General features: G+C 41.2%; 1 protein-coding gene and 1 long non-coding RNA gene across 4 annotated transcripts in view; one reads left to right on the top strand and one right to left on the bottom strand.

The window, feature by feature from the left end:
* The first annotated feature begins 134 nt into the window (after positions 1 to 134).
* Positions 135 to 23,550, top strand: LOC119234608 (uncharacterized). 2 transcript variants are annotated; one of them, XR_005122665.2, is made up of 4 exons: positions 135 to 274; positions 19,528 to 19,670; positions 20,811 to 20,927; positions 23,300 to 23,550. It is a non-coding gene; the product is annotated as an uncharacterized LOC119234608 (long non-coding RNA). The 2 variants fall into 2 exon arrangements; XR_005122664.2 differs by lacking the exon at positions 23,300 to 23,550 and adding an exon at positions 22,775 to 23,020.
* The window catches only part of GPAM (glycerol-3-phosphate acyltransferase, mitochondrial), a 50,415-nt gene continuing 33,380 nt past the window's right edge, over positions 7,673 to 24,707 (bottom strand). For both annotated transcript variants that reach the window (XM_037497660.1, XM_037497661.1), the window contains exons 6-21: positions 23,768 to 23,914; positions 22,904 to 23,000; positions 22,157 to 22,293; positions 19,574 to 19,673; positions 19,042 to 19,254; positions 18,318 to 18,431; positions 17,087 to 17,172; positions 16,394 to 16,509; positions 14,277 to 14,347; positions 13,187 to 13,451; positions 12,484 to 12,626; positions 11,331 to 11,408; positions 10,634 to 10,774; positions 9,196 to 9,385; positions 8,749 to 8,807; positions 7,673 to 8,089 (exon numbers count right to left, since the gene is read on the bottom strand). In XM_037497660.1, coding sequence (XP_037353557.1) covers positions 7,973 to 8,089; positions 8,749 to 8,807; positions 9,196 to 9,385; positions 10,634 to 10,774; positions 11,331 to 11,408; positions 12,484 to 12,626; positions 13,187 to 13,451; positions 14,277 to 14,347; positions 16,394 to 16,509; positions 17,087 to 17,172; positions 18,318 to 18,431; positions 19,042 to 19,254; positions 19,574 to 19,673; positions 22,157 to 22,293; positions 22,904 to 23,000; positions 23,768 to 23,914 — 2,074 coding nt within the window. In that variant the 3' untranslated portion in view covers positions 7,673 to 7,972. The remainder of the gene's footprint in view (positions 8,090 to 8,748; positions 8,808 to 9,195; positions 9,386 to 10,633; positions 10,775 to 11,330; positions 11,409 to 12,483; positions 12,627 to 13,186; positions 13,452 to 14,276; positions 14,348 to 16,393; positions 16,510 to 17,086; positions 17,173 to 18,317; positions 18,432 to 19,041; positions 19,255 to 19,573; positions 19,674 to 22,156; positions 22,294 to 22,903; positions 23,001 to 23,767; positions 23,915 to 24,707) is intronic.

Below are 24,707 nucleotides of genomic sequence, written 5' to 3'. Positions count from 1 at the left end.
GCTCCAGGGGGTGCCATGCTCAATGCTCGGACCCTCTCCCCTGCCTCCCTCTGGACTCCGTCCATGTTGGTGATTGGTAACAATTACACTACCTGAATATTTACCACCCTGAATTCTAATCTCCCTGGCAACCGCTGTGGATCTTTCTCCCTGGCAATCAGCAAAAGGGAAAGAGTAATGTTTACAGAGGGGTCCCCATCACCATCGTTGACCCAGGAATTAGAAACGCCAGGTTCTCTCCAGTTGTTCCGCAGCCAGGCACCACGACGTGTGGGTAAGTCTTCCAAATTCGTCTTTGGAAGCACTAGCACTTGACGTGACTTTGCATCTAGTTCGTGGAACAGTCATGAGGACTATCTTAGTTTGGATTCCCCTAACTGCTCAGGAGACAAAAATTTGGATTCGAGTCATTTTTGTGAGTGTGGATGCTGACAAGCCCCGGGAAGGGACCAGCAAAGGAAGATATGGACAGGGGCAGGCCAAGGGGAGGGTGTGAACGAGAAGCCACTGTTATGGCCACCCAGGACTGAATCCCACGGGGGACTCTTCAGAATTTTCCACTGAGGAGCAAAGAAGCCAGGCTGTTTATTTCCTAGTTTCTAGCACTGTCCCCCACTGATGGAGGGTCTCTCTGGGGTGATAGCTCCCTGATAGTTCCAACATACAGGTGGCCCCAAGGTGTTCCAGGGGATATAGGTAGGTGCTAATAATCTACAGCCAGAACTTTGACTCAAGATAACCCAGTAACGTTACAGAAGCCAGTCTTTACATTTATACTAAGTTATACTTTCAAAGCACCCCTTAGTGACTCCGTTGGGATTCACAATACTCCTGTGATTGATTGGGGGAGGGGGGAGCACTTGGCTTATTATTTGTCCTAATTTACAAATGGGAGACATCCAGGATTTGCCCAAAGTGGCATAACCTGTGACTAGCTCTAATTTGTAGATTTGATGAGCTTCCTGTCAGTAAAGACCTTGGAGGGGTTCCGATCACTAGCAAAGCCTTTCACCTTTTAATTTGTGATTTTCAAGGTGGGTTTCAATTCAGCCTCTCAGGAATCCGCTGGGTGTTGCTTCCTGGCGCTGTGTGCTCGTTGGCCCGCTCCGCTCCAGCAACACCATATTTGGTGTCCACCACGTTCTGACTCCTCGGTGTCGTGAGACCCAAATGCCCTTTCTGACAATTGCTCTTTCAGTCTCAACATTTCACCTCTATTTGTGAAAAACTATTTCTGTGCACTGACAAGATTTTATTGTTCATAAAACTGAATTACAAGAGCAACCGTGGACATACCGTTGAAGCTGCCCTCCCCTGGTTCAACAGATTAGAGCAGCACAATGAATTTTCATCAAGAATGACTTCAATGCAAGTTGTTGCCAATAAAATTTGTTTCATCCTGATCAAAGACAACGGCTGTGTTCCATGTTAGACATACTTTCCAAATTAGTTCGCCTGCTTCATGCCTGCAGTGAGAGGGGACTTCTGTGGGGAAAAGCTAATGAGGCTGGAAAGCTGCAATACACATTCTGTAAAAATTCCCCATCCAGAGGGGGAAACAGAAGTCGTGTGAAAAATAACTTGCAGTTTAGAGTCTGAACTGCAGAGCTGGAAAGGACTCATTCCATGCCTTAGAGGGGAGGTGGTACCTCTTAACACCAAACAGAGGGATCAAGACCCTGCAGGGTGGGACGCTGGGGTGAACTGCCACCCCCTCCTTCCCTGTAATAGCAAATTTGCCAACCCAATGGACACCATGGAAGACTTCAGAGCCAGTCCAACCAAAGCTCATCAGCTCAGGAGCAGAGTTGTCCTCCTAGAGTTCAGGGACAACCTCGCAATGATCTCAGCAAAGGAGCTGACCTCAAGCCCATCAAGAGTCCTGGAGGAGATGGGCTTTGTGGGATTCTGAGAAGCTGAGATTACTTGGGGAACATCTGAGTGGTTTCTCTGAAGTTTCCCCGTAAGTGCAAAGGTGGGTTCAAGAAGTAGCAGTTAGATGTATATAAACATTTCCTTATAAATGCATTTGAAGATGGTTAAAGTTCCCAGAAGATAGATACTGAATGTGTGTGTGCGTGTGTGTGTGTTATTATAAAGGAGTTTCTTTCTCAAGTGCAACAGGACCCTCCCTATCACATCACCAGCAACTGATCTTATAATCCGTGGCCATATGCCTCTTCTGAGTCAAGGAGGCACTATTAATAATTATGAAGGGACTGTTCGTAAATGAAGGCAAATGGAGGTCTAGATATTGGATCAGCCCATCAACATTCCAGGACCCAGGGAACAGTTTATCTCATCTGCTCTTAGGGATTTTCAGTAGGTGTCTGAGGGTGTGTCTGTTATTTTCCTGCTAATTTTCAACTGACCTGCACTACGAAGGTGGCAAGATATTTCCCCAGGAGTTGACCAGATTCACTTATTTATTCTAATCACTCCATGTCATAAGTACTAGCACCGAGCCAACAGTGGCCAAGTCTCGTTTGTTTGACACATACTTTCCTTGATATGGACTTGGCAATGAGCCAACACCTAAGGCTGACCCAGATGCTCACTACTGGTTAAATATCACCAGTGTCCACATCAAAGACTTGCTTCAAGACTTCCTGCCTCCCTGCTTAACTCAGATGAGCAAGGTCAACCTTCTGCCAGTGATGGATTGCCTCCTGTCAGCTGAGACGGGTACCAGGCCCTGTCATACCTTCTTCCAGGCCAGAGACAGGAACTTGCAGCTGTCAAGACAGAAATGGCACACAGGCACAGATTACTTGGCCCACATAGCTGTACCGACAGGTCAAAACAGGTGCTTTTACATAAAAAATACAAATTTCACTCAAAATTGAATTTTTATTTTAAATCAGAGAATCCAGCTCCCCCCATGACTGTTGGGTAAAGGGTGGGAGGCAAAAAGAGCTGGGAAGGGTGGAGTCTTGAAGACACTAACAGCAGACGAGATGCTGTGGGCATGAAAGAATTGAAAACAGCATCTCTACAGGTGACCAGGCCCTGCTGTGGACACCACAAGTGCTCTGGACAATTAAGGAAACACCTCTGGTTTGTCAAGGAAGCACATTAGAACTTCACTAGGTTGGGGCCTCCCTGGTGGCGCAAGGGGTTGAGACACAGCACTATGAAGGTATCTGCAGCCACTGCAGCACGAGTACGATCCCCGGCCAGGGGGCTGACCCACATGGCGCAGCAGACCTCACCTGTCTTACCTGCTGCTGCCCTCAGCAGTGTATTTCAGTCGGTCTGCCTGTTCTGCCCCTCACTCTGTCGCTGGTGAATCCACTCACCCACCCCCTGCATCTCTGGCCTGTACCCCAGCTCTTTTTTATATGCATAAATACATCTTTAAAAAAAAAAAAAACTTCACTAGGTTGTATGCAAGGTATTCAAAAGGGAATGTGTCTAAAAGCCATGAATAGAGGCCACTCAGAGATTAGCCTTCAAAATCAGTGTCTACTTGAGGACATAGATTAGTGGCTACAAATTAATTTGACTGCAAAATTAATATGGACCTAGAGTGAGTGAGTGGTCCTCGGAGTTAGAGCTTTGCTATGTAAACAGAAGGTCTTGTTTCTCTGCAGCAAGAGAGCCGCTAGTGCAAAGGAAAGACTAAATGCACCCAGGGGCGAGGCGAATATCAGTCGTGGCAACAACGTCCCAGATGAACTCCGAAGGTTGAAGTATAAGTTTCAGAGACAGGGGCTGGAGAGAGCTGGGGGGCCATAGGTGTCAGTGGGTTCACAGCCATGCTGAGCCCCCAAAGGGCATGGATAGATGCCAGGCAAGTATTTACCATCTTTTCCAGAGCACACTCAAGAGCAAGCCGCACTTGAGCATTCCAGAGGAGTCACGGAAAACAGTGATCTGATAGAAAACTCATCCTACTGGTTCAAAAAGTAAAATCTTTTTTGAGCAACTGTCATGAACTAGAGGGAAATGCCTAACACTCCAGGGCATGCTGTCATACGCTCAAATAGAAAAAATATGACAGCGGAATCCGGTTTAAAGGAATCTTTTACAGAAATCCACTGAGCATCTCTGTGATGTATTTACTAAGGAGAGCAACAGCTAAAGTGGGGACATCTGTATTTCCACAGGCTTCATGAGATTTGAAGAGTTCTCTGTGTTTCATAAAAAGCAGGCACTACAGGTTCATGATTTCTGTTAGATTTCTTAGAAGCATTTTAACATAGTTGAGTATAGTTTAATATAGTTCTACATAGTCAAAAAGGAAGAAATGTTTGTGTAGTGGTTACATAGGAAATTTTCAACTTCAAATGTAAGACATCCAGAATATATTCTTTTTTTTTTTTTTGGTTTATTGAAACAAAATTATACTTCTGTGCTTCTTACAATACATTAACAGGCATAAAAATCAATCAACATTTCCCAGTAAGTGTCGCTCGCGAAATCACAGTTATTTTACAGTACCTTGTGGTCATTCCCTTTACAACAATCTAAGGTTTCTTTGTACAATGGGCAAACAGTCTGACACCTTCCGTTGCGGCATTTCAGAGCTGTAGTCATTTAGAAATAAAAAGTGTCTTTCCAATGCAATCATTAGTTTGTATTAAACTAAAATGCCAGGTGTCAAGTCTCAAGTTTCTAAAAAGAGTGTTTTAAAAAATAGATTTACATCCAAATTAAGTCTTATAAACTTCAGTGATAGGTCCTATCAGTTCTAAATACTAGAACTATTTGCGGATAAAAATCTGCATTCAATTGTGCAATATTTTCTTCTAAATCTGAATTTAAATCTCAGTGATTAACTTCAATTAATCCTTTTGTTAATTTTACTGCTTTCAGTAAAAAAAGACCAGGATTAGTGATGGCTAATCTCTCCAAAGGAGAGTTCTGACCACCTCCTGTGCTTATTGTTTCTAGAAGAAATATACATCCATTAAATGCAACATCTGATTATATAAAATGCATGCAGATTCCTCCTCAGTACAAAACGCATGCCAGTCCCACCTCAGTACCCTCCACGAGCTATTGTTTTGTCTTCTATAAGAACTACCTTCCATAGTGCTTCCCAAAATGCTTTGCATGAGATACTGGTGAGAGGTTCATAGATGTCCCTGTGTCCTGGAAAGGTCCTGGGGTCCCATCGATTGGGAAATGCTGAGTTCAATGGACCCTGAGCCCTTGCTGCACTCAAGTGCATTCTGAGTTTCTAGGAAAGAAGCTCCATGTGTAAATGTATTTTACTAGTGATACTTGTTCTACTGAACACCACGAACATCTCACAATGTACTCATACACGCAGAGAACTGTGGGAAACGCTTCTCCCCTTCAGGAGACCAAGCGTTCCAGAGCATGAGCTCACATTCACTGCACTCCCCACTCTATTTTCTATTTTCTCCACTCACCTTTGTGAGACTTAACAGGTAGATCTGAGTAGGAAGACTCAGCTAGTACTTTCTCTGTTATAGGCTTACAGACTGGACAGTAATTCTTTCCCTTTATTTTTCTTAAAATTTTAAGAAAGCAAAAATTCCTTCCCCTCTTCAGAATTACTTAGGACATTCTCCTTTTGAAAGAGTGCAGTTTCATATTGCTTATTCTTGGGGTTTTTTAATTTTTTTTTTTTACTTGACTCACAGTCTTTCCCTGGAGAGCATGCATTTCAGTTTTATAGAAATGCAATAGAGTAAACTGTAATAAATTATTTACAAGCACCTAGTTTGTTTAATCTTACAGGGAAGCCATTCACTTTTGGAAAACAATGAGAATAAATCTTTTAGCAAATAGTGCTAGCTGGAAGCCTTATTGCGATGATGCATGTTTTTCAGTAACGAGGCACTGAAGAATGAGTTGTGCTAAAATGAATTCAAGGGTCAGTTTGTCTGGATGAGCATAACTTTGGTTGAGATTTTTCTTCCTTAAAAAAGGTTTTCAAAGCACCAGTTAATTACAAAAAAGCATGCATATTTATTCTCACAGTGAGTTAAGTGGCAAGAGAGATAGCGATCATACATTGCATCCCCCCAAAGCATCTGATTAGATTTCTAGAAAACAAACCAACTGAAAGAGAAAATAAAGCCAGAGAAGCCATTGTGCCCCAGCCAGGCGGGCAGCAGCAACTCTCAGCAGAAGTCACAGGCGGGGCAGCAGATCTACTGGGAAGTCGGTGCCAACTTGACTTTCCAGCTGACTAAGAGACAGTTTGAGTAATCTTTGACCTATAATTTAGAGGATGAATAAAAGAGACTCATAAAATGCTTGCCCAATAAGAAGCACCCAAGGGGATACAAAAGCCCCCGGGTTATCCCACCCAGGACAGAGCTCCATTGGAAGAAGAACCTGTGAGGCAGGCGAAGCCCACCCTCCACAGGAGCCGCAGCAACACTGCCGGTGGCTGAGCAGGGCACGCGTCCCAGAGGCAGGCAGCTGGAGCAGAGCGGAAGACCACGCAGCGCGTGCTGCTGCCAGGTGCTGCAAACGGGACATTCAGACAGTGTCAAACACTAGTCAGACCTTCCTCTCCCAAGACACAGAATATTCATGAGATCCCAGTAGTGTTAAAAACCCAAGCTTATGAACATACAAACATAATTCTCAGTACTTTATATTAAAGACTATGTGCAATATTTATCAGGGAAAAAATCCTTATTTCATAATACCGTGGAGAGAAGGAATAATAAACAGTTAGAAAATGTTTAAATATCCCATGATCTTTAAGAAATCACCATCATGACTACAATTAGCTAACAATTATGCCCCCTGTTCACAAAAAGGCACCTACCCATTAGGAACAATTTTTCATAATTATTTGCCACTACGTGGCATCGGGGTTTAGACATATAACCCATTAAAATTTTTATAGAACCATGGTTTTTCCTCAAAGCTAAAAATTCATAAGTGCCTCTACCCAGTCACCAGTCAGTGGGGCTACCACACAGCCACAGGCTGGAGACTGCACAACTTGAGGGTTTGCCAGCTACCCGGACCAGGCACAGCACATGACCTGGCAGTAGGGCATGAGTGCCCCCGGCCAGGATCTGGAGCCAGAGCGCTCATACCAACACATTCTATCAGGACAAACTGATCCACTCAGGTCAATTGCTATTCGGTTGGAGGATCTCCAAGAACAGCTTTGACCTATGAGTGGCAGGCACCTGGGGGGCGGAAGGGGTGCAGACATAAAATAGGAGTTGTTCCTAAATACTTGCTGGTCATTTAAAACTCAATGGCACTTTTTTATATGAGCCAGAATTTCAAAGTCAGTTTTCTGGCCAAGTTGACCTTGAATCCTGCTAGCCCTACTTCCTGATGTTAGCTGATCACATTATCTCTACTTCTGACCTAAGCCAATATTGTCTGTTTCCCTGCACTTGTTAAAACACTTTCTTAATCTGACAGCAAAGGACAGCACAGTGATACCTGGGGATGATGCTGCTCAGCCCAAACATTTGTAAAGCACTTTGGGATGAAAGACATTCCCATTTCAAAATTAGCTACAATGGACAAGATAAAACTGGGGGGGGGGGAGGGAGAACAGTGTATGATGACTTGATTCTTTTTAAAGGAAGTATTAAACATTAATCAGGAAATATACTGATGAATTACTGACAGCATTTAGTACACTACACAAGATTCAGATCTAGAATACAGCTACATCTTTCTTTCAATCACAGTAATTAGTCCTTTAGAGTTGCAATTAAAATGTGAGTCTTTAATAAACTCCAAAATATTTTTTAAGATTTCATTCTGTAATCTACTGACTATGATTGCAAATGGCAGCCGGGGGGCCCCCGAAGTGTTATCTGTAGGCTACCGTGTCATCGGAGAGTTGGGATGATCACAGATCCACGGAGGGGTGAAGGCACTTGTCTTCCAGGAGGTCACTTCAGGTCAGGTCAAGTCTGACCACACGACGGCACCTTCAACTCTCGAGCCAGAGGCTGGCGCCTACCAGGGACTTGGCCCACCCTTCGCTTGCCTGCGGTGCTGGAGTGCCCTACAGCACCACAAAACTCAGAATATACTCCAGGAGTTTTTGCCGGTTGCACTGAGGTAGAAAAGTGCTGCTGAGCTCTAAAATAGACACTCTCTTTTGTTTGGTCTCTTTGAAAACCTACAGAGACAGGTTAGATTAAATTATAGACAGAAACAAGACATTTTTGTTACCAACCCCCAACCTGTGCCCTGAGGCCTAGGCAATGAAGTACAAAGACCACATCCTGGCCTCTGTAAAGGCACCTATGGATGTGTGCAGGGAGGGGGTGGAGAGGCCTGTGAGGTGGGAAGGCTAAGCGGGGCACTTTTTGGGGTAGAACTCAAGCAGTGTGCTACACTTTAAACTTGATGTTAGAATAAAGTCACCAATAGTCCATTACAAAGGCCACTGGCACCTCCAAGGAACGTATGTGAAGGTAAAAGATACCTGAGAGCCTTCTAGCAATAGGTGAAAACACAAGGAAATAACTGAATCTTATGACATAATTAATCTCCTCGTCAAAAGTGCTTTATATTGGAAACACACAGGCACCTGTTCTATATAAACAATTTTGAAATGAAGAAAATTCTGGAACATTCAAATATATCTGTACTGATGGGCCTCACCTTCAACCTACTCCCCCTGGCCCCTCCCCCAGAAATGCCTTCATGATTAACCCAGCAGAAACAGCTTCTCACAGTGTGGACCCCAACACAAACATGGTTCAGAGTCTGGATCTAAACAGAGGGACAGAAAAGCTAAAACAAACTTTTACACTATAAATAATGGAAACTTACCCCAATGTCCTTAAACATTTTCATAGCATTTTTCACAAGACAATATGTGGCACTCTCAGCTGTAAAGAAAGAGTAAGACCCTGTCAAATGTTTTTAGGTCCAGAAAAACCCCAGGACCCACAGTCATAAAGTGTGGGAAGCTAGGAAGAGGGGCTGGCTGAGTCAACATGCTGGGGCCAAGCTCCATTTCTGCTGCTGGTGGACTATGAGGGCACTAATGATTTGCTGTTTCTTTGTCATCTAAGGAAAAAAGGAAGAGCAGGAGAGGTAACTATATCACTCACCGTACGTAACATACCAAAATAGCAACAGCAGAATCCTATGGAATTAGAAGTCAGGATACTTTCTTCCTTTTCCCCCACTTGTAGGGATCTACAATTAGCAGATCCCTATGATCAAAAAGGACATTACTTTCAAAGAAGCCAAAACAGTGAGTGACATACGTACCATACACCGCAACATTCCTTTCCGTTCTGGTTATCAGGTACTTGTGCAGCTTTTGCAGATATTCAGGCTCTGGAACAGGACCACTGAAGTTATGAATGAAGATGGCGGCAGAGCTATAGGCCTCCAGCAAAGGCCCAAGGAGCCTCTGCAGGAAGGTGATGAACTGCTGGTGTTCCTTGGACTGGCTCACCTGGGGTGAAGAGTGGGAGTTGAAGGCTCGGCAAAGGGACAGAAGAAAGGCAGCCACCGGAGGATCACCCCCCAAGAGCCAGGAACAAGAAGATGGCCGCTCACATCATCACTATGGAGAAGTGACCCTGCTCCCTGCATGGGGCACCCCATGGAAACCACCGCTACGTACGAGATGTGAACTCTATTGTTACCACAGACTTTCACAAACCCAAGATTTGCATTCATGAACAGCTGCCTAGATATGGTCATGCCTGAATGATGCAATGATGTCGTGTCATTTCTGAAAATGGCTGAGCCTGAGGCTAGACTTCAGGATTTGAAGCCCAGGCTGCACAGTTACGCAAGTGTGCAAAATGGGACAACCACCCGAGAGCACCTCAGTCCCCGCTATCCCTCCCCGACTCAGCCCGCAGTGCAGTCTGGCACAGGGGGAAGGATGGCAGCAGCTGGGGGGTGCTTAGAGGCAGGGGGGCCCTCACTGCCCCCCTAAAACACACACATTCAATTTAGCCCTGCGAAGTGTACACCATTGTCCCATGTGAAACTAGGAATACCCAGGATGGAGAAACTTCTAAATGTCACTTAGGATCTCCAGAAGCTATAGTGCTCCTGAGTCTATGTGTGTGCGTGTGTGCATGCGTGCGTGCATGTGTGTGTGTGTGTGTGTGTGTGTAAACTAAGAGTCTCATCCCACTCCAAAGATGGTAATCCACTTGGGGGATTCAACAAAAGATGAATAATTATCACTAATGTCTAAAATTACAAATTAGACAAAATTGATTTTCTAAATCAAGGACAACTTATCTTTTAAAAACCCCAATTTTCTCCTGTGATAGGATTTAATTGAAGGCAAAGAGCTTGATGTGTAAAATTTGGGGAGGGAGAGCAAGACTGAGAAGGGAATCAAGAGCAACCAGGCCAGGGAGGACTCATTCCCTTCCCGACCACGCCTGGGGGTGGCGGAACAAAAAATGCGCTCCTCTTCAGGAGTGCATGCAAGGGCAGCCCAGCAGGCTGCACCTGTGCGTTCTGATGAGAGTCACGAAGGCATCATCTGTGACATTCCCCTGTGGGATTTTCAATTCCAACAGCTGGAGCATCTTTCTAGGTAGAAAGTACCACAGCCAATTTGTAGGTACTTCTGATATAAGTCACCAGTCTCAGTGTGTAAGAATCTCATCAATTAGAGGCGACACAAACCTCACCCCATCACCGTAATGCCCACCAGAATTCGTCACCAAAGTACCTTCAGGTAGCAATCTCGCTGCTCCTCACCAAAATCACTGTCTTCATCTTCTTCATCACTTCTCCAAGATAAATGTTGTGGAAGCTTCTTGTCCCACTGCTGTTCAGCAACACCAGGACTAATATCTTCCTGCTCCTCTTGCTATGACAAGGAGATGACCAACGGTCAATAAATATGCACAGCCCAGGTGGAGCCCAGACCAAGCGGCTCGCTCACTCCTTTCCCTAGTCTCCTGTTTGGCCCTTCCACAGTCGACCCACTCCCCTTGCCACAGACTCTGGGAAGACAGGGGGAGAGATCAAATAAAATACCATCGGTGCTTCTGACTTGATGTCTACTTTCCCAGGCCATATTCTCTACACCAAATATACCAAAATTAAAATCTCAAAAAAGAAAAGTGCATATGCGCAATCTGTAAGCACCCTGATTAGCAAACATCTCATTTTAGAATGCAAACCTCCAGATGCCATGGAATCAAGTCAAGATTTGTTTCAGACAACTTCAGTTACAGAAAAGTAACCAAAATATTAAACAATCCCAAAAGACATTTATTCTCCCCTTTTTTCTTCATCTTGACTTAACTACCAAATGCAATTACTTGTTAAAATAATCAGCTGCAATATTGTTTAAAATTACTGGTAGAACAGAGAAGGAAATGACAAACAAGATTTAAATAAAGGAAAGCTATTTCTCTTACCTCGGCCACTGTGAGAATGCCGTACTGGATAAACCTTCCTACGGCTTCATGGCAAACTTGGTAAAATGTCTGGCAGGGCTGAGAAGAAAACGCAACTAGATGTGAGGCAGAAAACACAGCACGAGGTAACTGCCAAAACTTCCACTGTGCCCCCCCCCCCCGCCCCGGGAAAAATCTGAGATTTCCAGGCCCCCCTTGTGAGGCTTCCCAGTGGAGAGCAAAGCCTGCGAAGAGAACTCAAGGTACCACCTGACTCAACGGTGCTCCTGAGCTCAGTTCCCTCACCAGAATGGAGCTCACCCTCAAAGGAGTTGCTTCTCTGCAAAAGCTCTCTTACATCAAATGTCGTATGCAAAGGTGGTAGATGAGGAAACAGGGATATTCAAATAACTCAAAAAAAGGCCCAGGAAAAAGACAAAGGTTAATCTAGGGAGCCTTATCTACCCTATCCCACCTACCCTGCCCCCAAGATTCATGCAAAACAGATCCCCGATAGGGCCACCACCATGTCATATCCAAAAACATGGTGGAAGAGGACTGTTTTCCTAACACATGTGCTCATAAACATCTCAGGAAGAAAAAATTAGACTTCAAATAAAATGTGAGTCTATATGTTGATGATTTTGAGGGGGATAAACCTTTCTGCTGCTCAATGTATAGATGTATATCACCATAAATGTCTGAAAGTGGTTAGCAATAATATAAGTGCTCGTTAGTACTGCTAAACCTTAGTTTCCCCACTTAGAAAGTGACAAAAGGTTAAGCAGACAACTTTTAAGACTGCTTCTGACTCCATCTTCCTTGGCTCTATCACCTGCAAGTGGGCGTGTTAATCACACACAAACCTCTGACCCTGTGCCTCAGGCTCAGGCAAGGGCTCGGTTTCTTTGGATCTAACTGCTGAGAACATTGAGCCATATGTCCTACCACCCCTCACAGCTGCAAGAAGGCTTCCCCGGGGCGGTGGCCCCAACAGCAAACCAAAACAGTGAATGACATCAGTTTGGGGGTCATGGAGATTCAAGATAGAATGTAAGCTTCAATAATGGACCCAAATTCTCTAGGAGAAAAACAAAGGTGGTTTGTGTTTTCACAAAAAAAAAAAAAAAAGCTCCAGAAAAGGCAGCTAGGTCATCCTAGGGGTCACACTTACAAGAGATATGGTGCCTTCATTAGAGAGCAGATAGCACAGGCTGGCTGCCTTCCGCACCAGCTGCTCCTGGCTGACCAAGTTGGGGCACACAGCAGCAGGCCCTCCTGAACCCCTCTTGTTCTGAACTGCATAGAGGCTGCAGGCTGAGGAAACAAAAGTAGTAGTGAAGCCAGGAGCTCCAAGAAAGACTTCAGCTAGCTCAAATAACCTGAATGACCTCAATAGCCTGTTAGTACACCAAAATGGCAAAAACAGTAACATACATTTACTGCAAAAATTTAAGCAAATCTCCTCAGGATTCACTTTTTGTGATTCCCTGTGATCCCAACTCCGTCCATGCCTTTCTCAAGAACTTCAGGCCCCTCTGCTCTCCTGCTATGGTTTCTCTTCATCACAAATGAGTCCCCTCCACTAGTTTCACTGCCATATAAAAGTCTCATTTCACTGAGATTTTCAGCTCCCGGACAGCAAGACAATTTCCCTCTTCACCTTAACATAAGGATAATATTATAATAGAGAAACTCAGGAGCTACCTGTGTAATAAATGTAAAAGCAAGCTATAGCAGATTACATTTTCAATTGAAAACTAAAAATATAGCAACACATTGCCTCAAACAAGGGGTAATCATCCAAACTGAAGGAGGCACCGCTAGGTGGTTTAGATCCTCTGTTTTCCACAAAAACACTTTAAGGCCTGACATACCTATGATGGCCTCCATGATAAAAACATGGAGTACCCCATTGCTGTAGAAGTTGAGTTCAAATACTGATGGGACAGTTGTGCTGGGAGTGATGAAGAATTCATCATTCCTGCTGGTGTGGGTGATGGTGACACAATTTCCCAGCAGCTGGATGGCATGCATGACCACGTCCTCTGAATTTCCCGAGAAGCCCAGGTCAAAGTCACGAGCCAGGACTTCCTCCTTCATCACAAAGAAGTCCTCTACCAGTGTGGAGAGATCAATTCCCTAGAGAAGCAGACAGAAATAGTCTCATGACGACGGAAAACCTACTCCCCAAAAGGCTGCGAGGCCATCCCAAGGATTTTCCTCCTGTCTGGCTTCCTGCAGCTTGAGTTCAGCACACAGAAGCAGGGTGAGCACGCCAACGCAGAGCAAAGTCACCAAATTGACTAATGAGCTGGACCCCAGGAAGAGGGACATCGTCCACATGCCAGAGAACATTCTAGTCACAACACACAGATATGAGCAAGGAAGATCACAAAGGGAAGCAGCAGCCATCTGAAAGTAGGAAGTGCTATTTTTTAGCAAGAATTGCTCTCATTTAAAATATTTATGTGATAAATATTTATTTGATACATATATGTCATATATGTGTCTAGGCACAATGCCTGGTACTGCGAACATGACTATGAGTGAGTCAGACATGGTCTCTCCCATCTCAGCACTTATAGATTGTAGGAATATGAAGCAAGGACCCTACACTCAAATCAAATCACTTGGAAACTATGCAGAATATATAGCACATGTCACTGAAATATGCCTTATTTCCATTACGGTATTACTCAAAAGAATATCTTATTACTACATATAATAAGCAGTCTTATATTATATATACATGTCTACAGGCTAATTACTATATGTAATAAGCAGTCTCTGAGTTTCGTGCATCAGCTTTGTAAGCTCGTGGGGAAAAGGTCCTTAGTTTATTTTACTATTTGTCTCACAGCACAAGTCAAGACTAGGTCAAATCTACCAATGAATAAGTATTTGAACAGCAGTCAAAGTAATCGCATGCCTTCTGTGTAACTCCAGGTGTCACGGCAGACATACCTGCCTGTGTCTGTAGAGGAGCAGGCAGGCCACGATGTGTGTCGACATGATGGCACAGGATTTGCTAGCAGCTGGAAGGCAAACACAAAGCTTTAGTTGCTCTCTCTTTTTAATATAGCCCAAACACTTTAAAAGCAGTCAAGTCTTAACTATTTAAAACTGTAAAGAGTGCTCTACCACATTTTCTGTAACTTTGATTTGCCAAAAGGAAGCGGTAATGTTCTACTGTGTTCCAATGGACCCGCATTAAAGATCACTATTCATCATATAACAGAATTCAATTAAAGACAGGTCCGCCTTCTATTTAATTCAGCGGGTTTAGCTACTGAATGACCAAGAGACACCTTTATGGAACTACCAAGATGCAAAGTATGAGTCTGTTTTGGGAATTTTGTGAGATATCCCACTTCTCAGTTTCTTGACTTGTTCCTGGCTCTACTTCACTCTTCGTGCGGTGCTCATCACATTAAAACAAAAATACAGGGTTGGGGGTGAATTTGAAGTCAGCAAATCTGGGCTTAAATCCTAACTTCTACACTGACTAATTTCATGACTTGGGGAAAACTACTTAAAACTCCTAAGCATTAGCTTCCTCACTGGTGAAATGAAAATACCACCTAATTCACTGCGCTGTGTAAAAATGACTTTCAACCGGCCTAGAGACAGGGCAGAGGAGGCAGAAGTACATTTGAAAATGACTAGAGCCCATAACCCCACACGTAGAATTTATAGAATATTATAACTACATAAACCAAATACAAGACTGTCCATTAAATAACCCAAAACAAGGATACAATTTATGAGTGTTTTGAGACGGCAATAAATTAATGAATATTTTCCTCATAACTGATTTTGTCTCCAGTGTACAAAAAATGTACCCCCTTCCTACCTGATAAATTTTAAAACATAAATAAATAAATACCTGTTATAAATGGAAATAGCACAATATAAAGAAATTTACTAAACAGCAATACCCTGGTTATTTGGGTAGTGTTTTTTTTCCCCCCCCCAACTTTTCCACATTAAGGCTGTGTTATTTTTAACATCCAGATTTTTAGCAGGGAAGAGACACAGTCAGATGTGCTCAAGAAAGAATACTCTGGCCTAAAAGGAAGCAGGAACAGTAGCAACTAGTAGGAGTAAGACAAGATGAGGAAACCCCTAGGCTGGAAGTGCTAAGAGTCTGACAATATCGAGGCACATGGACCATCAAGGGGAGCCCACTGTGGCCGAAAGCCCCACTGCCAGTGGATTTTATTTTATTTTTTTTAAGATTTATTTATTTATACAAGAACCAGGGTACACGCCAGATGTTTGGAAGGGTAAGAGGATTCACCAGAGACAGAGTGGGGAACAGAACAGGCAGACTGACTGAAATACACTGCTGAGGGAAGCAGCGGGTGAGACAGGAGAGGTCTGCTGCACCATGTGGGTATCTCGCCAACCAGCCGGGATTGAACCCACACTGGCTGCGGCCAGCTTCACCGTGCTGTGCTCAACAGCCTGTGCCACCAGGGAGGCCCCTGCCAGCGGATTTTAAAGCAGTCTTTACACCATGCAACATGACACAACACTGCAATCTGGAATGTAATTCTACATTCACCTCACTCCGTTCTGGGTCACTCACGCCTGAATTATTTGCATACAACTATCCCATGTGAAGAGTATAAGCTCTTTGAGTGCAGAAAAATTCATTAGTCAATTTATATTTCCAAGTGTTAAAGCAAAGATATACACATAACAGCTACTCAATACTTGCTGGACAAAAATAATCATGGGGTCAGAGGGAAAGGGACATAAAATTTTAAAGCTAAACACTGCATCATAAGTTAGTTCAAAGAAATAAATTCAATAGCAAAAGAAGCAACAAGTCATTTTGACAATATTATTTTTTAAGAAGCACAAGAACTACCAGATGAGCACTTAGAACTTATAAGGCACTGTGCGAGCTATTTTATTCAATTCCCTCAGGTCCCCACACTCTCAAATCCTTTCTAGTAACTCACCTACCTCCACCTGTGTACTAAACACTAAATCCAACTTCAGCAGATTCTAAAACCTGTGTGGGTTGCACTGCACCATGCCAAAGCTGCAGTACAGTTTGGTTTTTCACTTACTGAAGAGAATGTGCTCAGCTAGATTTGCAATCAGTCTTCTCCGGAAGGACTCTTCTACTGCATTTCTGGACTCATTAATTGAAGTGTCTGTACCTTCAGCAGCAGCATCGTTGGGTCTGAAAAGTTGTTTTTTAATTAGCTTTCTACAACCCCAGCTTTGTACAAAGTAAACCATATGGGACTAAGGAGTAAATTAATAAGATCCTTCAAATTATTACATAATCTAAATTTAAACCACAAATAGATTATTTCTATGGGTTTCCTCATAATTATTTCTATTTCCTCCATAATATTTTTATTATGTTTAATACATTCTTAGGGCCAGAACACTTGACTGTTGGTGCACCACTTTCAATATCTACTATAGAGGAGTGCATAAAGCAAATGCCTCATTTTAAACAATTTCCCAAAATTTAACACTTGAACATGTTAAAGGAAGTGCTCAATATTGTTTTTTTAATTAAAATTCTATTCAATTTTAATTCTTCTACATGATTTACAAAAATCAGTAAGATTGTACTATGCAAATAATCAAAAACCTCCACACTAACATGACAATATGTCATATTACTATCTTTACCAGATCAAGAAAGGCTATTCAAGTGAGAAAGTGAAAACAAGAACACGTGTGTTGAGTTACATTAATCTGCTTTTCTAAATATTAGGAGAAATAACTGATATTGCAAACCTGACCTCGAAGGAAGTATCGCTGGTAACAACGCTTGCTCCAGAGAAAGTGGAGCAGACACAGGTTTCTGACTTTGGCTTTCTAAATATTCCTAAAAAAATAAACAAAAAACCCACAATCATTTACTCTAAATGTCCCACTTTCATAGACATATATAAAATAATATATAATTTGATAAAACATAATTAAAACATACATAAGACATATATAATTTGATCTAACAAAAGTGAAACGGAGTTGTTAATAAAATGTGCAGTGTTCAGTAGATGAAAAATACTTTCTGGATCCCAAGCTATCTGCAGAAGTCCAGAATCACTCAAACAAAGAATATTGTTCAGCATGAAATCTAAGAAGTGAATATACAAAGAACAGGATGATGCTTATCAAATCATTTAAAAATTAGAGAAAAAAATAACTTTTCTCCCATCTTCATGAACTTATCTGACATTGCCAATGTTCTTAACAGTGCTAGTTAACACAATCATACTTTTCAAAAATATATACTATTCAAAAGAACCTCAATCTAAAAGTTAAACCATGACAAGACAAAGAAACTTTGCAACAGTTTTAAACATTTTTTTAAAGAGATGGGGGCACATTAAGAAATGATGAGATTCTAAAAGTGGAAAGCATTTAAGGCCAAAAAGCATTTAGCAGAGCTGCTAGAAACTTTTAAAGTAAAACCAAGAAGCAGAACAGGAGACATAGAAACTCTGCTCATTTACCCCAGAATCCCAACTTTTTACCCCTTTCTTTTTCTCCTTAACCACCTCAAAAATCTTAGGAAATTAAAATTACCAGGACGTCAGGGACACAGAGTCCCAGGCTTCTCTGAGAGAATGGCACACTCCCTGTGGATATACAGGTATCACATTCTACTCAGCAGGAGAGAACATCATCTGAGACTGCCAATTTTACCCAACTTTTAGGGACCATGTCTTTAAAAATTTCCTAAAATTTTAAAACATAGTATACCAATATAAAAGCAACATGCAAAATTTTCAGGAATTAAAAAAAAAAGTAACAAATGTTGATAGAAAGACAGACATTTGCTGTCCTTTGTCAAAAAACATACTTAGGTAAAAAAAAACTTAGGAAACACCATACTCGTCATACTCTTCATTTTGTGACAGAGGAAAACAGAAGCCCCAAGTGACATGGAGAACAGGCATAAGAATCAGCGCTGAAGCCCAGACCCCTACATTGAGCTGTGCCCACGCCTTAACAGACACTCACCTTTAAAGAAAAAGGTTGCGCAAAATCCACTCTGACACACCCATAGTTTTTTCGTAACATTCTGACAACGCCTCTGGCTATGCTCCAGAGACTCTCATTCTTCTTGGGTTTTCCCTAAATTCCAATTTGAAAGAACAACATGATAAGAAATAAAGCTAATACATCTGCAAACATTCTTTTATCCAAAGAATAAAATCTGTTAGTTTTTTAAATGGAAACTAGAAGTTCTTCCTGGAAAAGGCGACAAAGAATGAAGAAGGAAAATAGGTATCACTGACTGAGACCTGTCAAGATAGGTTTAGTATTCGAAGATGCTAAAAAGGTAATGGTGTCATGAGGAGAGGTAATTTGGCCAATGCAAAAGAAAACATTTAGCATTAATTGATTTAGTTAGTATACTACTGTTCTCCACAAGAATCAAGTACAAACTAGTAGAGGACAAGAATGCCAATAACAGCCTAGAAAATTGATCAGCAGTTTTCCAATTCCCTGTCCAAGGCTGACACTGATAAATCTAATCCTGTCCGGTGCAGGAAGGCCACATCAGCAGTACCACTCAGGCTGACATAGGAGCTGAGAGCTACTCAGAGGGCCACCCTATCAAGTTTCCTACTGAGCTTTAAAAATAAGGAGCACCAAAATATTATTAGTTCATTGTAAAGGCATTTATCTCAAAACAAAAGACTTAAAAACCAAAGAAGACTTTTCCATATGGTCTTCTTACCAGCTGTTCACCATTGTAGTGACCTTCAATGATGCGATCATAAGAGATTCCAACAGGTATTATCAAGATGTCTGGGATGGTATTGGTAGACAGAGTATCCACCACCACTGACAAAAGTCCTGCCCGAGCACAGGAGATCTTTCCACTTCTAGAGCGTGTACCTTCTAGGAAAATCTCCAAGAACTGCTGCTGCCGAAGTAGTTCTACTATATGCTGGGATATAAGGAGAGATTAAGACATGAACTCATGAGCACTCAACCTAGTATAAGCTCAGAAAATTAAATTAAAAAAAAAAAAACAGCCCTCTAACTTCACTACTGACAAAATATTTTACTCACATAAATAACAGCAAGACAATTCTTTCAATGTGATGTTATGATGATAACAAAAATTAATTGAACCACGGCCAAACAATAATCACTCAAATAATTAATCATGCAACAGTTTTTTAAAAAATCTCAGTTAAGTCTCTTTTTCCTCCCACAGTGACAACTACCACATCGGCCTTAAGGATTATTGCTGTTACACATACCCCATGGAGCAAAGCTCTGTAGAGAATATCTTTCCGTCCATCTGGCGTTTCATCTAACCTCCGTCGTATGAAAAAGCCTCCAAGGTTATGGATCAAGGTACTATCAATTCAAGAATGCATTAATTAATTTTAAAATATTCAAATTCCAAGTTACTTCAAAAAAATCTGTTTGGATCTAAACCACGTGTATTGTCTAAGTTGCTGAGAATGAAAATATGAACATTTTCTCATTATCTACACTATTGACACATTGACACATTTTAGTCATTTAGATTATTCATCAGTTTTAGAACATCACTGTGTATAATGAAGCACAGTTACATGTGTTCCAAGCCAAAAGGAGTTTATGTATCCCCTGCAAAAGTAATGGTACATATTTTAAGATGATAAAATATTGCTAAATTTTAAAACCCTGCTCTGGATCTCAAGACACTGTTAGTCATTCTAAAATTTGCCTCTGGCATATTTACTACAAAAATGAATGTGATGCTCCTTTGGGGATATGTTCACAAATAAGTACTACTTAGAGAGTGTTTCTGTGAAACAAGGATAATTTTATCACACTGAAACCAAGCATAGCCCTCTTTCTAAAACAAGAAACAAAAATTTCTTCATATATACACACATAGGAACAAAACAATTCTTCTCATCATGTCATGCCTCTTTCTACAAAATAGATGAAATTTAAGTCAACCGTTCCAAATTCAGTGCCTCCTTCTACTCTTTTAAATAGTGAGAGTAACATAAACATATTTTTACTATCTTCTATTGTCAAAGTAAGAACCACAGTAAGAGGTCCCCAGAGCTTACACTATCACTCCTTGAGAGTAAAATCCTGCAGGATAAATTCACAGCAAATGAGATAAACCATCCACAAAAATAACACCCCCTGAGAAGTGGCCTGTGAATGTGTAGACTGGCATGTGACAAAAGAAAACTGCCAACAGGCCAGGTCACCTGCAGTCAGTCATGTCTGAAGAGATGATGAGCTAAGCAATGACTGCCAAAGAGTTCATAAAAAAGAAAGGATTATGAGAAGGTATAGGTGTGTATTAAACACTTTCAAGATATTCCAGCTAAGAACCAAACCTGGAGGGAATGAGTACATGACTTATTCTGGGTTACGGAAAACTACTATGGGGCAAGGCTTCTCCTAAGCCCAAATGGCAGAGTCCTTTCAGCTCTAAATCTATGCCCACCACCAACTTTCTCATGACCTTTTAATTCTGCTTTCCAGGCTCTTTGATACAGGGAAGAGGTGCCCAGGAGATTAAGCATAAATACTCTAATACCTGGAAAATACAGTACATCTGTCCAGTAGAGTCCTAGTACACTGTATTACAGTTATTTCTTGGTAAGTATGTATGTATCATGTTCGCTCTTGTCTAAAGCACAGCTGGGTAAGTAGGGGCTGATGGAATGAAAGAATAGATTCTCTTCCATTGCTCACAAGAGTCTGGTTAGCTACAGAACTCTGAGCCAAGGGAACAGGCACTCATTGGACTGTGAAGCCAAGGATCAGATGTCACAGCGTGCAAGGTACTGACAACAGCCATCTCGTGAGGCCCTACCTACACAACCTGCTAGCCACTTTCCAGATTCACCCTCCTCTTACTCCTCACTACTGCGGGAGCTCAGCTTAGTTTGTGCTTTGATGTTTGAAACCCACTGAACTACTCACCAATTTCCATGGTGATCAGCCACACTACTATCCAGTTCCCTGGTGCTAACCACCTTCCCTTCTCTCCCCTTCTGTTGAACCACATATGAACTAGCACTTGGGTTTGTAAATTCAACTTACTACGTATTTTTCAAATCTTTGGCTTTTTCTCCAAGAATACTATGACACTTTTAATTTGAGCCTTCATTTTCCCTTGCCTGAACTATCGCAATAGAGTCTAAATTGATCTACTCCTTCTAATTTAAATGGTCATTTCTCAAGTATGGGATATACTCCAAACTCTTGGCTTGCAAATTGTTTTGATCCCGCTCTCACTACCTATGTAGTCACCTCCTCTAGCCTCTGACCCCTCCAACACACCCTACATTCTAATCTATGTAATCATCCACCATTTCCTGATCATACCAAGCTTTTGAGTCTCTCTGGCTTTCACATACTATTTCCTCTGGGTGGAATGCATTGCAATCTGAAAACCTTTCAAATATTGTAATTATCACTTGTTTCTAACTCCACTAAATCATGAGGTTGAAGTAACAGGTGTGGTTCTTCTTACTTACCCTTACATATCATTTTGATTGCTCTATTTCCCCACCTCTACCCTGACCCCACCTTCCTGCTGCCAGGCAGGATAGAATAATTTGCTATCTTGTCTTTCAAAGCACTTTTATCCACTTAAATATCACCCATTAAGGTTTAGTTAGTCATAGCTTTCCAAGAATCACACATAAAACACAGAAATAATGGAAACAGTCTTAATGTTTTCTTGTACTTGCCAGATTTTCCACACTAAACACACGTAATATAAGAGCTATCCTCTTTACAATAACATGTACCAAAACATATAATAAAACTCAAAATAAAATCTTTTTCATACCTTAAATTTCAAAATAGGCTTATCTTACCTTAAGATGGGGATGTTGAGATTATTGCCTGAAGCAATGTATGGTGCTTTGATGTTATGGCAGAAGAGGATGAAAGTGAGCAGCAGATAGTCAATATGAGATCTATGAACTGGTAGAAATATAAGTGGCAAATTTGCCTAGTAAAGAGAAAAATGCCAAATTCAAAATTGGAATGCAAAGTTCAATCACAATTTGCACTTCTTATTTGACTACAAGTCACTCAAACACTGGTTAATCAGTGATTCATTCTTTAAAAACATTTTTCAGTAATATGAACTTCTTTCCAGTTAATGCTAATAGCTAAAAACAACAACAAAGAATCGGCGAAAAGAGAAGAGCACTGAGGAGAAAAGATGATTCTCTATAGGCTGAGAGGCAGCCTTAATCATATAAAAAGAGCACAGGTTTGGAGTCAAGCTTGATTTGGTCGGAAATTCTAAGCAAGTCATTTGTTAACTGTGACTAGGGACAATTTCATAATCTGTGCCTTCACTTCCTCATTTATAAAATGAGATTATTCTACCTGATTTTCAAAGTAGCTAACACGTTTCTTAGAAAAAGTATCCTGTATATTGCTCCCTTCCCCCACCTGCTCCTCTCAAATACTTGTCTCTGTAGTTATCGCAAATGGGGGATCTTCAATTGGTGCAGAATGCACAACAGTGCACAAGAGAACATCTCCAAAAGAACTCTAAAATCCTCTGTATACGTGGAGAAAACAGAATGACAGATTCATGGAATTCTTGCCTCGGTTGCAGCTTTAACCATCTCAAGTTGACCCTTGTGAATCTGAATGTTCCAAAAGAAGCTGTTGAACAGCTTTAGCAGCACCCATCCAGTTAGTCTGAAAGTTAAAAAAATATATATATACATGTATGTAAATATATAGACTTTTCTCTACTTAAGTTTCTAAATCTGCAACCTAAGAGTGCTATAAATAACTCTGTGAGTGAGTGAGTGGGGGTGTGTGTGTATCTGAACTGTGGAATTAGGGAGAAGTATTCACTTATTATAGACTAAGATGTTACATTTAACTCTAATAGCAGCACACTTTACACTTCAGAAGTAAATATCAACAGAATACTTCAACAAAGGATTTTAAGGTGAGCAGTATGACACAAAACCACTCCCTTTAACTTACAGTCTGTACACATGCCTCACAGAGAGCCAGAGAGCAGACCGGGGCAGCACTACAATGGCTCCAATCAACTAACAGACACTAAGGCACCTTAGAGCCTTCCACCGTGCTACTTCCCATGGAAGGTGAATTTGCATATAAAATGTTGGTTTTTTTTTTTTTTTTCTCCTGAAAGAGACTTGCTTTATTTTGGTTGTGTATATGTATGTACTTGAAATAATACATATTATAATATCAGAATGGGGGGATTGCAATTGTATGGGGAATATAAAAATAAAATTTATTAATTAAAAAAAAAAAAAAAGAGGGAAAACAAAGAGGTCTGATAAAATGTTGGTTTTAAGATAAAAGGGTCTTCAAACATCTTTTGGACCAAGAGGTTTGAGCTAGGAGCACAAAGTCCAATGGCTGAATCCTGTATGCTCAAAACAAGCTGGCTCTTACTGGAAGCTTTTTACCTTATCTTTTAATACCTGAGCATTCCCGGTGAGACAGTGGCAACCATTTCTTGAAGGATCTTTTTGGCTTTCTTCTTCACTTTGTTGATGGCTTTTGTCTGCTGCTGAGTAGAACTATCAGGGTTTAATTCAGCAGCTACTTCTACAATTGCCTCTTGCACACTGATTTGAAAGTGGAAAGACAGACAATGTAACTGGTTCTAGGCTACATTCTATTTTCAGTATTTCTAACCCATACTAAAAAAAAAATCACAAAATAAAATGTATCTTCTTTTAACATGAGAAAATAAACTGAAGTTAGAAGAGTTTTCTTTGGTTCTCTATTAACTACTAAGGATGTTATATTCCTAAACTAATGAACCATTGAAGAATCAGAGGTTGATTACAGAACTGAATTCAGATGCACCCAGTGAAAACTATGTGTATTTGAATGTTTCAGCTATGCTAAGAGAGATACAAAGTTGCACCTGTTATATACCATTAGGTATATAATTCAGAGGTATCCAAAAACCACTGCCAAAACAATGAGGGAGGATTTTTTTTTTCCCTGAAGACCTAATTTATTACATCTATATTGTGATACTATTCATAGAATTGTAGGTAAAATTCTGTAGGAGGATTCAGAGGATATAATATTTAGAAGAGTTTTCAAAATCAAACCAGTAATTCAACACACACACACACACACACACACACACACACAGCATAAACAGTGCTATCAAAGCAAAAGTTAATCCAGTTTTATAATAAACCTTCCACACGATTTATGGAAGAACATGAGGTCAAATGTCCTAAATCACTTAACATCCTAGTTACCAGTTACTAATCACCATATCTGGATGAAATGAAACATACCTGACAGTTTTTACATAGGAATGTAGAAAATATAACAATGCCAGGAAGCTCCAAATAACAGAGACCAACCTTCACCCCAACTCCCATTTTAAAGCAAAAA

Source organism: Talpa occidentalis, unplaced genomic scaffold, assembly GCF_014898055.3.
Source record: "Talpa occidentalis isolate TD23 unplaced genomic scaffold, MPIMG_talOcc4v2.1 talOcc4.8, whole genome shotgun sequence".
Classification (NCBI taxonomy): domain Eukaryota; kingdom Metazoa; phylum Chordata; class Mammalia; order Eulipotyphla; family Talpidae; genus Talpa; species Talpa occidentalis.
Note: the sequence above shows the minus strand (reverse complement) of the source record. Positions and strands in the feature narration are given on the sequence as shown.